The sequence below is a fragment of the Lepus europaeus genome, chromosome 4, assembly GCF_033115175.1.
Source record: "Lepus europaeus isolate LE1 chromosome 4, mLepTim1.pri, whole genome shotgun sequence".
In the NCBI taxonomy this organism is placed as follows: Eukaryota; Metazoa; Chordata; class Mammalia; order Lagomorpha; family Leporidae; genus Lepus; species Lepus europaeus.
In genome coordinates this window covers 165,584,006-165,597,801 of record NC_084830.1, presented here as the reverse complement: position 1 = coordinate 165,597,801, position 13,796 = coordinate 165,584,006, and the positions used below count along the sequence as shown (strand labels likewise).

General features: G+C 40.9%; 1 protein-coding gene across 1 annotated transcript; it reads left to right on the top strand.

Moving 5' to 3' along the window:
• The first annotated feature begins 8,179 nt into the window (after positions 1-8,179).
• Positions 8,180-9,139, top strand: LOC133758867 (olfactory receptor 6F1-like). The gene has a single exon (XM_062190002.1). It carries the CDS (start codon positions 8,180-8,182, stop codon positions 9,137-9,139), a length of 960 nt encoding a protein of 319 aa, XP_062045986.1.
• The last annotated feature ends 4,657 nt before the right edge of the window (positions 9,140-13,796 follow it).

The following is a 13,796-nucleotide window of genomic DNA, read 5'->3' as shown; positions in this document are numbered from 1 at the left end:
ACAAGACAAGTGCCTGCTAATACTAACTGATAGAATCAAAAAGGGAGAGAAAGATCCAACATGGGAAGTGGGATACACAGCAGACTCATAGAATGGCAGACGTCCTAAACAACACTCTGGCCTCAGAATCAGCCCCTAGGCATTCAGATCTGGCTGAAGAGCCCATGAGAGTATTGTAGGTATGGAAAGCCAAGATACCATGGAAAAGAAAAAAAAAAAAGAAGACCTAAATGAAAGATCTCTGGGAGTGAGATCCCAGTGGAAAGAATGGGGCCATCAAAGAAGGAGGTACCTTTCTCTGAAGGGAGGAGAAACTTCCACTTTGACTATGACCCTATCGGAATAAGATCAAAGTCAGCGAACTCTAAAGGCTTCCATAGCCCTGCCAACTCATGACTAGAGCCTAGGGAGATTACTGACGCCATGAACAGGAGTGTCAAATTGTTAAGTCAGCAACAGAAGTCACTGTGTACTTACATCCCATGTGGGATCTGTCCTTAATGTGTTGTCTAATGTGCAGTGATGCTATAACTAGTACTGAAACAGTATTTTTACACTTTGTGGTTCTGCGTGGGTACAAACTGATGAGATCTTTACTAATTATATACTGAATCGATCTTCTGTATATAAAGATAATTGGAAATGGAAAAAAAAAACCTGGTGTTAAATTGGAAATGGCATAGAAAATTAATTAATCTTTAAAAAAAATATTATGTAGGATCTCTGTCTTTAATGTGCTGTACACTCTTATTTAATGCTATAACTAGTACTCCAACAGTATTTTTTTTCACTTGGTGTTGCTATATGGGGGCAAACAGTTGAAATCATTACCTAATATATACTAAACTGATCTTCTGTATATAAAGAGAATTGAAAATGAATCATGATGTGATTGGAAGGGGAGAGGGAGCGGGAAAGGGGAGGGTTGTGGGTGGGAGGGAAGTTTTGGGAGGGGGAAGCCAATGTAACCCATAAGCTGTACTTTGGAAATTTATATTCATTAAATAAAAGTTAAATTTAAAAAAAAAAGTGTATATATGTATATATATATATAAATATAGTAAGAAAATAAAAATGTGTGAATGTCATATTATTTGGCATATGAAGTCATAAATTAGATGAATTATACCCTCTACATTATAATATCACTTCTTTCCTCATTTTATAATCCCTGTCATAAATCACACATTACATGATATTAATATCCCCACTTTCAAAAAAACATACATGTGTTGGTATATAATGTTCACATATGAAATGAATATTAAAATATTATAAAAACTGTAAAATCTCAAGAATATAAAATTTTTTGAAATGTAAAGTAAATCCACTACTGTTAAAATGAATTACAAGGCAACTCATTACAAACACAGAAGTATTCTTAGGTTCAAAGGCATGATAATTAAATTGTGTTCATTAATTCATTTTAAAATAAGTTTAATGATGACTTTTTTCCCACTAGATGCTTTCAATCTTTCACACTAACAAATACCTTTAAAAATCTCTAGACATTAAGAATAAATCTAATATGCATAGCACAAACAAGAGGCCAAGAAGTTCTAAGGTAAGGGTAAAAGCAAACTTCTGGGGCAATATGAAAAGATGTGAGTAGTGTACATTAACCTATCTGTCCAATAAATATTTACTGAATGCTAACTGTAGACTATATGCTCAGCTCAACATTAAGGATTCAAATGTGGAGAGTAACAGTTTGGTATAAAAAGACACTCGGGACCGGCGCTGTAGCGCAGTGGGTTAACGCCCTGGCCTGAAGTGCCAGCATCCCATATGGGGACCGGTTCTAGTCCCAGCTGCTCCCCTTCTGATCCAGCTCTCTGTTATGGTCTGGGATAGCAGTAGAGGATGGCCCAAGTCCTTGGTCCCCTGTACCAACATGGAAGACCCAGAAGAAGCTCCTGGCTCCTGGCTTCAGATCGGGGCAGCTCCGGCCATTGTGGCCATTTGGGGAGTGAAATAGCAGATGGAAGATCTCTCTCTCTCTCTCTCTCTCTCTCTCTCTCTCTCTCTCTCTCTCTCTTTGCCTCTCCTCTCTATGTAACTCTGACTTTCAAATAAATAAATAAATCATTTTTTTAAAAAAAGACATGCATGAAAGACTTACAGAAATATATGTCAAATTGCAACTGAAGTAAGTTCCACATTGATCAGGCCAATGGTGCTAAGAAATCATCTCATAGGAGAAACTGACAGTCTAGATAATCTTAGGCAAAGATAATCTCATGGATAACACACATCATAAGATCAGGACTGGCAAAATAGCCCTGGGCCACAGTGGATTATGCATCCAGAAGTTATGAGTACCTGGAGTTCTTTCTGGTAATAAACTCAGTTATCTTGGCAGCTGTTTTTGTCTCTCTGAGCATACTATCAACTTAAATATATGAGACAGTAAATAAATAAATAAATAAATAAAGAGCCTGTAAGTGAAAAGATGGAAAAAAGTGCTCCATTCAAAGGAAGCTGAGGGGCCAGCACTGTGGTGTAGTGGATAGAGCTGCCGCCTGCAGTGCCAACATCCCTTGTGGGCATCGGTTAGAGTCCTGGCTGCTCCACTTCTGATCCAGCTCTCTGCTAAGGCCTGGGAAAGCAGTAGAAGATGGCCCAAGTCCTTGGGCCCCTGCACCCACATGGGAGACCTGGAAGAAGCTCCTGGCTCCTGGCTTCAGATCGGCACATCTCCGGCTGTTAAAGCCACCTGGGGAGTGAACCAGAGGATGGAAGACCTCTCTCTCTCTCTCTGCCTCTCCCTCTCTCTGAGTAACTCACTTTCAAGTAAATAAATAAATCTTAAAAAAAAAAAAAAAGGACACTGAAAGGAAGTAGGAGTAGCAACACTGATTTCAAATAAAATAGATTTAAGTCAAAACCTCTAAGAAGAGACACTAAAGATTACTACATGATGATTGAGCAGTCAATTCAACAACAGGAAATAACAACTATAAACATGTGTGCACTCAACTCAGGATTGTCTAATTACATAAAGCAAATGTTTTCAGACCCAACGAGAAAGATAGGCTCCAATATCACACTGGAGGACTTCAACACCTCATCTTCAACAAAATGGAGATCATCAGATAGAAAATCAATAAACAAGATATCAATTACACCCTACACCAAATGGACATAACAGCAACTACAGAACCTTCCATCCAACAGCTGCAGAAAATACGATATTCTCAACAGCATGTGAAATATTCTCCATGATACATGGTACAGTAGGTCAAAAATAAATATCAACAAATTTTGAAATTGAAATAATATTGAAAATCTTTGCCAATCATAAAGAAATAAACTAGAAACCAATAGAAAAATAAACTTCAAAATGATGAAAACACATGGCAGTCAAACTAGTTACTGCCAAACAACCAATCGATCAAGAAAGAAACTAAAAAGCAAATACAAAAATTTTCTAGAAGCAAGTAGAAATGGAAACACAATGTATCTAAATGTATTGGATACAGAACAAGTGGAACTAAGAGGGAAGTTTATAGCAATCAACACCAACATCAAAAAGCAAAATATCTCTAATAAAAAAACTTCCCATTACACATCAAGAGACTAGAAACCAAACCAAAACTAATGAAAGGAAAGAAATAAAAGTGAAAAGAAAAACAAACAAAATACAGATTTTCAAAACAATATGCAATATCACTAAATGAAGAGCTGATTTTTCTAAATGAAAAACAAAATAGACAAACTCTTAACTGAAGTGAGACAAAAAGCAGACTCAAAAAAAAATCAAAGATAAAAAGGACAATATCAGCCAGTGCTGTGGCTCAATAGGATAATCCTCCTCCTGTGGAGCTGGCACACCAGGTTCTAGTCCCGGACGGGGTGCCAGATTCTGTCCCGGTCACTCCTCTTCCTGTCCAGCTCTCTGCTGTAGCCCAAGCGCTTGGGCCCTGCACCTGCATGGGAGACGAGGAGAAGCACCTGGCTCCCGGCTTTGGATCAGCGCAGTGCACCGGCCGCAGCGGCCATTGAGGGGTGAACCAACAGAAAAGGAAGACCTTTCTTTCTGTCTCTCTCTCTCACTGCCCACTCTGCCTGTCCAAAAAAAAAAAAAAAAAAAAGCAAAACATCATTGACATCACAAAAATATGAAGAATCATTAAAAATTAAATAAACAACTCTATGCCACCAGATTTGATAATCCCTAGATACATGCAAGTTACCAAGATTGAATCATGGATAAATACAAATCTTGAACAGAAAAATAATTGCTAACAGGATTCAGTCGATTCAGTCAGCAATATACATTATCCCATTTGAGAAAAGCCCATGACCAAATGACTTCACTCCTGAATATGACCAAGCAGTTAAAGAATAAATAATACTACAGCTTCATAAATTATTTCCAACAAAGATTCTTTGAATCCCATTCTACCAAGCCAGAGTCACCCTGATATCAAAATCAGACAAATATACAAAAAAAGACAAAGCTAAGGCCCACAACCTTGATGAACATGGATGCAAAAATCCTCAACAGAATACTAGCAAGCTGAATCCAACAGCATACTACAGAGATTATTCACTGTGATCAACTGGGATATTTCCCAGTGATGCAAGGATGGTTTAATATATGCAAATCAGTAGATATGATACACAACACAGGACAAAAACCCCATGATCATCCCAAAGGATGCAGAAAAGTCATTTGCTAAAATACAATATGCCTTCATGATTTACAAGAAAAAGGTTAGAATAAATTGGGTATAAAAGGAATGTTCTTCATCATAATAAAGGCCAAGTATCACAAGCCCTTACTAAATGCGTAAAAAATGGAAGCTTAATCTCCAAGATGTGGAACAAGGCTGTGATGCATAAGTTCACCAGGTTTATTCAAGATGACACTGGGAGTCCTTGCACAAATAATCAGAAATAAATACATGAACTCAGATTGGAAAAAAGGAAGCTAACTTTACACTGATGCCCAATGGGTATTAGTTCAAATACCAGCCACTCCACTTCCAATCCAGATTCCTGCTAATGTACCTGAGAAAGCAGTAGAAGATGGCCCAAGTACTTGGGCCCCTGCCACCTATGTGGGAGACCCAGAAGAAAGCACCTGGCTCCTGAATTTGGCCTGGAAACCCTAGCCACTGTGTCCATTTGGGAGGGAACCAGTAGATGGAAGATCTCATTCTCTCTGTCTCTGTCTCTGTCTCTCTCTCTCTCTCTCTCTCTCTCTCTGTAACCCTGCCTTTCAGACAAATAAATAAAGATGAAAGAAAAAGAGAGAAAGAGAGAGAGAGAGACAGAGGAAGAGAAGGAGAGAGAGGGAGAGAGAGGGAGAGAGGGAGAGAGAGGGAGAAAGAGAGGGAGAGAGAGGGAGAGAGAGAGAGAGAAAGAGAGAGAGAGAGAGAGGGAGGGAGGGAGGGAGGGAGGGAGGGAGGGAGAGGGAGGGAGAGGGAGAGGGAGGGAGGAAAATGTTTCCTTTTTTGAGTTACTTGTTATAAAGAGATGCCAGTCTAGTGCTTATGTGATTTCTCTTGTAGCTCTGCTATGGGAAAGGAAGACTCTTGAAGGTTGATCTAATTTACACTTTGAATGCTGAAACACAACTTTCTGCCCACATTCCTGGTGGCTGGAATAGCAGGGATGGATTTCTGCCCTCCTGTTCTGAGGGGTGCACACCAGAGACAGTGGCAGCTGATGACGCTACTGAGAGTGCTCTCCCTAGGTTCCTGAGGCAACATTTCTGTGCCTCCTGATGCTCCCCCCCCTCCTCCTGCTGCCAAGGGAGCACTCTCTGACCCTCACAAGGAGAGGCCCTGGGGAACCCAGGTCGAGGTCCCAGGTGGAGGGCAGCGCCTCCAGGCCCCAGGCTGATGATCCCTGTGCTGCTCACGAGGGTCTCACAGGCCTTGCTTCTCCCTGCTCACTGGCCACAGGGAAATCACAGCTGAAATCAACAAAAAATGTTAATAAAATAAAAGAGTTTGGAACTTATCCACAGTGCAGCAGGTCTGGACACCAGCGACTCAGCAGTGAGGAGACGCCTGGTCCATTCCCCTGTGATGCCATGGACACAGGATGCTCCCAGACACAGCCCTGCTGGAAAAGAGACTGATGAAGATCGACCTCATACCAGAACATTCTTGGAAAACACAAAACAGAACACAAGCAGTGAGTGTATCCTGGAGACACTATCCATGCTGCTCCCACCCACCCACAGAGTGAGGGAGGGGTGGGCCAAATGACGGGACCCCAGTGCTTCTGTAAGTTAGGATCCTCCTTTGGTCTGAAGCAATGCCCTCCCTCCCTCAGATACTCGTTTAGATGAATGCATGCAGTTTACAAACTGAAACTGCAAAATAAAATTTAAATGTATGTAGATTCCTTTTTATATATAAGTGTTAGTTCATTTTCCTAGATGTATTGATTGATTAGGATGAATTTTCTCTATCTTCTAGTTCCTTTCTAAGATTGTTTACCTCTGAGGAATGTGCAATCCTTTTGTAGCTTAGGCTAAACTGAACAATCATGATCTGGTTTAAGTAAAGCAAAGGGTTTTTTTTTTTTTTATCTTCTTCATTATGGTAACACTGGTCTGATTCTGTCCACAAGCTCTAGGTATTTCCTTTTTGAATTTTGTGAATAATAGGATAGAGTGGTCCTCAGTATGCTTTTCATGATAGTAACCAGAAAGCCTATGGAACTTTGTTCTTGTATGAATCAAATAGCTCTGAGTGTTTTTCTTATGGCAGCAAATAATTAAAAATATGGGAGAATATTTTAAAAAGCAGTTCAAGTTCTTTCATGAAAGTTTTCTTTTTTTAAGACTTTTTTATTCATTTGAAAGGCAGGGTTACAGAGAGGCAGAGGCAGAGAGAGAGAGAGGTATTCCATCCACTGCTTCACTCCCCAAATGGCTGCAATTGCCAGAACTGATAATTTTCAAAATAAGTAGAGTTAAAGTGTAGAATGCAAAAAGGACAATTTCATTTCTGGCATTAACAACAATGTGTCAAAGCCTTAATGCTTTTGGGAATTGGGTCAGGAATTGGGACAGTAAAATGTCCCCACCACACAAACATCCCAGGACAGCTTCACCAGGCGTGAATTGTAATTTCAGAAAGTGTAGCTGAAAAAGGTCTATGCCATATGAATGGAGCCCCACAGGGAGTGCCCAGATGGTGCACAATGCATAGGCACCTGTTTTCCTACAGTGTCAATGACTCAAAACCTTGAGAACAAATGGACACAGGCATCTACAGGCAGGAGACTGACACTTCCATGTTACCTTCCATTGCCATTTCCACTGTGAACACAGATGTCACGTCTGGATCTTTACTACAGAAATTTAAATATGTTGGAAAGGTATTTTTCTAGACAAAAACAAAAACATTTTTATGACTGCTAGGATGATTTTTCACTTTACTTTCACCTATTTTCTGGAAGCTTCAGCACTGAAGTGCATGAACACATCACAAGAGCATGAATACATTACTGGGTATGCTTATTTTTCTACGGACGAGTTTTCTGACCTTCTTAAAAAATTGGTTGTTGACTCTTCCTAACCAATATGGGGAGACAACCATTTTTATAGCAAATAGTCACAGATGAGGAAAGGCAGAAGAATACTCAAGAATGAAACTTCTTAGCCATATTGAGTGGACCCTCACTTTGTCCTGCAGACGGGGTTTACTCCTGCAGCCATCTCCCTCCCATCTCTGACTCACAGGGTGCACCAGGGGTCATGGTGCTGGAGGCAACATTTCATTTGTCAGGAGTCTCTCTCCACAGAGTAACTGTGTGAATGCAGAGGCCCCAGTCACCGGACCCTGCTCGCTTCATTGTTGATTTCCCCATTGCTGTGTTCACTTCAGGTTGTGAGATCATTATGGGGGACCAGGACCATGTTCTTCCCCATACCCACATTCATGTATCAGTGTGGGCAGTGGTCCTTCCAGACACCCCTCCTGGGCCCCAGACCTACCATGCCATTTGTGGGTGGGGCCACTGAGGGAAAAGCTCTTAAACCTCAGTTCCTCCATTTCTAAACAGTGAGTTATTGGAAATATTTTTGAAAATCAAATGAGATAATCCATGCAAAGCCATCATTTCCTTTATTATCAAGGGCTTCATTAGAATCATCAGAATCATCCATTCTCGCTTCCTGCTCTCCTCCCTCTCAGACGATAGCAGATGAGACATGGGTGGTGCAAACCACACGACAGTGACAGAGTTCCTTTTCCTGGGGTTCCCAGGCACGCCCTCTCTGCAGCGCATGCTCTTCGTGATGTTTCTCACCATGTACCTGCTCTCCCTCATGGCAAACACCCTCATCATTGTCATTGTTCTCATGGATTCCACACTGCAGACGCCCATGTACGTTTTCTTGGGAAATTTGTCCTTCCTGGAAATCTGGTACACGACCACCACGGTGCCTAAATTGCTGGCCACCCTCCTCTCCAAGGCTGTCACCATCTCCGTTGCTGGCTGCATCACCCAGTACTACTTCTTTTTCTCCATGGGAGCCACAGAGTGCATCCTGCTGGCCATGATGGCCTATGACCGCTATGTGGCCATTTGCAACCCTCTGCGCTACTCCCTCCTCATGAGCCTCCAGATTTGCCTGTGCTGCTCTGCAGGGTCTTGGATTGGGGGCTTCATTGCCCCCCTTCCACCTACCATACTTATCACTCATCTGAGCTTCTGTGGTCCCCAGAAGATCAACCATTTCTTTTGTGATGCAGATCCCATTTTTAAGCTCTCCTGCTCAGACACATTCTTGGTGGAGGCTGTGGGATACACTTGCACCTCTGTTGTGATTTTCAATTCTTTCCTTCTCACTATGTCCTCCTACAGTAAGATCGTGGTCACCATCATCAGGCTGTCTTCCCGGGAGGCTCGCAAGAAGACTTTCTCAACCTGTGCTTCCCATCTCTCTGTAGTCACCATCTATTACGGCACCATCATCTTTACCTATGTCCACCCTCCCACCAAGTACAACTTCACCACCAGGAAGGTGGTCTCAGTGTTCTACTGTGTGATCACCCCCCTGGTAAACCCTCTCATTTACACTCTGAGAAACAAAGATGTGAAGAATGCGTTCAGGAAATTCTTGCAACAAAAGAGATTTCTCTTGTCCAGAAACAGGCAGGAGTTTTGAGTTATCAACAAAGGTGAACAATTCAGAATCGATTCTCAAGCCATATTTTAAAATGTTAAGTATAGAATATTTTATTTATTTATTTTTGACAGGCAGAGTGGACAGTGAGAGAGAGAGAGAGAGAAAGGTCTTCCTTTTCCGTTGATTCACCCCCCAAATAGCCGCCATGGTCAGCGCACTGCTGCTGCGCCGATGCGAAACCAGGAGTCAGGTGCTTCCTCCTGGTCGCCCATGTGGGTGCCGGGCCCAAGCACTTGGGCCATCCTCCACTGCCTTCCTGGGCCACAGCAGAGAGCTGGAATGGAAGAGGAGCAACCAGGACAGTATCTGGCTCCCTAACTTGGACTAGAACTTTGGGTGCTGGTGCTGCAGGCGGAGGATTAGCCTACTGAGCTGTGGTGCCAGCCAAATATTTAATTTTATTTATTCATTTATTTAAAGATATATTTTACTTATGTGAAATGCAGTTATAAAGCAGTCACTCCCCTGGTTTTTGTGAGAAATCAGAATATGGGAGTGCTCTCTCTCTCTCTCTCTTTCTCGCTCTCTGTCTCTCCATCATCCTCTCCTTTTTTTTATTTTCAAGTCAATAAATAAGTAAATTTAAATGGATATTTGCTTCATATCTATATACTTGAAAGACTGTCTTTCCCAAGTTTAGATGGACCCTTCATTAAGTTCTAGGTGTAGAGAGTTGTAGAGAGTTGTGGTGTTGGGTGCAGGAGGCTGCTGGATTCAGAGGTTATCTGTGTGAGGCTTTCTAGCATTGTACGGGTCAGTCCTAGTTGGGTATGATGACATGCCTTCAAATATTATATTCTCGAGGACTATGCCCCCTACCATGGGTAATACTTCACTTCCATGCCTTTCCTTTCTTTCTCACCTGAGGTAGTCCAGTTCTCCACATTAATTTGTATTTCCTTTTGTCATTATTACTTTTTAAGATTCATTTACTATTTGAAAGAGAGTGACAGAGAGAGAGAAGACATTGGCCCAGCACGAATTCTAAAACCAGAATTCATTCCTCAACACCATATTAAAATGGACCGTAACACAGACTGAGCATATGAGGTCTCCACACCACCCCTGAGGGCCACGGCCTTACATAAATATGTTGCTGTGTGTGAAGAGATGTCTCCATTTTATAGTGCATCACCACACAGCAGTCATTGCCATGTTTCAATGGGCTGCATCTGTATATTGATTAATTCTAAGTTTGCTACCTCAGCAAACCAGAGAAGCCAGGTGTAGTCTCCCAAACACATTCATAAATACAACTTCCAGGTATCTTTCCAACAGTAATTACCATTAAGACAGCACACTAGATTAATTACAAGACAACTGACTTGGTTATTTTTTTTTCCACCTGTGTCTCAGGGTAGGAAAAGTCAGTTTCAGACTGAGTTGTGGACATTTTCCTTCCTGGACATGCACAGGCACAGGTGGATGAGAGACAGGACACTGCAAGTCCTGTAGTTCAGAGGCAAGAGGGAGATGTGGGTGCAGACACCCAGGGCAGTCTCGGTCAGGAAATTTCTCTTTTTCTGACCCATTAACTGCTATTCCTTGCCCTGATCACCCAGTAGGAAATTTCAATTTCCACAAGAAAAGAAAATTTCTGAAATAACCACAGCGTACAACCATATCGTACAACCACACAAAGTAATGCTATAGAAAACACAAATGTAGAGAATAGCTGTGATTAGATTTGAATTCTAACGAGAGGATTGAGCCTCAGAAGGGTTTTAGTCTTGCTAGAATGCTGTCACAATCCAATAAGTGAGATTTGCAGCGAGAAAGTGATAATGGAACAGCTGAAGGGAAATTTAAAGCAGATTCATATGTATTTTGTAGCATTGTCAATATTTATATTTTAATGAAATCTGAAAGTGTAATTAATTTATTAAGCATAACTCATTTTGTACTTGGAATAAAATTTTAGGTTCCTTACTTCACACACTTATAAACAAATAAATGATGATTAAAGATATGACATTTGCTGCTGTGTAGTATTTCATAGTGTACATATTCCATAATATCTTCATCCAGTCTTCAGTTAATGGGCATTTTGTTTGGTTCCATGTCTTAGCTTTTGTGAATTGAGCTGCAATAAACATGGGGGTGCAGATAACTCTTTTATTTACTGATTTAATTTCCCTTGGTTAAATTCCCAGGAATGGGATGGCTTGGGCATATGGTGGTCTATATTCAGATATTTTAGGTATCTCCATACTGTCCTCCATAGTGGCTATACCAGTCTACAATCCCACCAACAGCAGATTAGGGTACTTTTTCCCCCACATCCTCACCAGCACTTGTTCTTTGTTGATTTTTGTATGAAAGCCATTGTAACTGGGGTGGGGCAGAACCTTATTGTGGTTTTGATTTGCATTTTTCTAACAGCTAGTGATCCTGAACATTTTTTATGTGTCTGCTGGCCATTTGGATTTCCTCCTTTGAAAAATGTCTGTTTGGGGCTGACACCGTGGCTCACTTGGTTAATCCTCCGCCTGAGGCATCGGCATCCCAGATGGGTGCCAGATTGTAGTCGCGATTGCTCCTCTTCTAGTCCAGCTCTCTGCTGTGGCCCGAGAAGGCAGTGGAAGATGGCCCAAGTCCTTGGGCCCCTGCATCCTTATGGGCAACCAGGAGGAAGCAACTGGCTCCTGGATTTAGTGCGGTGCCAGCCGTGGCAGCCATTTGGGGAGTGAACCAATGGAAGGAAGACCTTTCTCTGTCTCTTTCTCTCACTGTCTGTAACTCTACCTGTCAAATATATAAAAAAAGAAAGAAAGAAAAATGTCTTTTTAAGTCCTTTGCCCATCTCTTAACTAGGTTGTTTGTTTTGTTGTTGTGGAGTTTCTTGATCTCTTTGTATATTCTAGTTATTAGTCCTTTATCAGTTGCATAGTTTGCAAATAATTTCTCCCAATCTGTTGGTTGCCTTTTTACTTTCCTGTTTCTCCTGCAGTATGAAAACTTATCAATTTAATGCAATCTTGTTTGTTAATTTTGGCTTTGACTGCCTGTGCTTCTGGGATCTTTTCCAAGAGCTTTTGGCCTATGCCAATGTCTTGCAGGTTTTCTCCACTATTCTCTAATAATTTGATGGTGTCATGTCAGAGATTTAGATCTTTAATCCATTTTGAGTGAAAATCCAGTTTTCCCAGCACCATTTGTTGAAGAGGCTGTCCTTGCTCCAGGGATTGGTTTTAGCTCCTTGGTTACATACAAGTTGGTTGTAGATGCTTGGATTGATTTCTGGTGATTCTATTCTGTTCCATTGGTCTATCCATCTGTTTTTGTACCAGTGTCAAGCTGTTTTGATTATAACTGCCTTGTAGTATGTCTTGAAATCTGGAATTGTGATGCGTCTGGCTTTGGTTTAGTTATGTAAGATTGCTTTACCTATCCAAGGTCTCCTGTGTTTCCATATGGACTTCAGCATCATTTTTCTAGATCTGAGAAGAATGACTTTGGTATTTTGATTAGTATCACATTGAATCTATAAATTGTTTTCAAAAGAGTGGACATTTTGATGATAATCATCCTTCCAATCCATGAACATGGAAGATTTTTTCATTTTTTTGGTATCTTCTATTTCTTTCTTTAATGTTTTGTAATTCTCATCATAGAGATCTTTGACATCCTTGTTGCTGGTCATTTGCAACAAAATGGATGATCTGAAAAACATCATACTTAGTGAAATAAGCCAGTCCCAAAGGGACAAATTCCATACGTTCTCCCTGATCTGCGAGAATGAATAGAGCACATAAAACAAAATCTGCACAAGTGAAATTGACACATCAAGAAGGGATGACTTGAGCTGCCCTTGTCTTGACTGGCAAGGAACAGTTGTATTCTTTTTGTTTTTTCACTTTTTTTCCTTCTTACTATTTGTTGAACTCTTTACTTAACATAGAGTTAATCATATGTGTATAAAGTCAATTGAGGATAGACCTCAGTAAGAAACAAGAGCGGGAATAAAAGAGGGAGGAGGAAGTTTATAACTGTAAAGCTGTATAGTTCTACATACTTGTTCCTAAGAACTAACTTCTAAGGGTACAGTTTGAAAACTTGTCTTAGGACTCCAAATTCCATTAAGCTGGGTGATAAAAATGCCATGTAAGGTGTCAAAGTGATCACATTAAGTGTTAAAGTGAACAATAGGATCAAGTGTCAAGTAATTATAATAGATAGAATTTAAAATAAGGGAATGCTCCAACATGGGAAACAGTCCATGCAGCAGACTCATAGAATGACCATTGCTTTAAGTAATGCTCTGACTTCAGAATCAGCCATTAAGTCTTCTTGGTCTGACTGAAAAACCCATGAGAGCATTTCAGGCATGGAAAGCCAAGACAGTGGCAAAAATATTCCACATGAAGATCTCTGTGAGTGAGATTCCCAGCAGAAAGAAGTGGCCATCAAAGAAGGATGTACTTTTCTCTGAAGGGAGGCCTTGTCTAAATACTGATGGAGTTTGTGGATTCAAAAGGCTTCCATTGCATAGGCAGCTCATGTCAAGAGCCTTGGGTGGTCACTGATGTCATACATAAGAGTGTTTATTGTTAAATTAACAACAGGAGTCACTGTGCACGAACTTCCCATGCAGGACCTCTGTTCTCAATGGGTAGTATTATGAGAGTTAACTTAG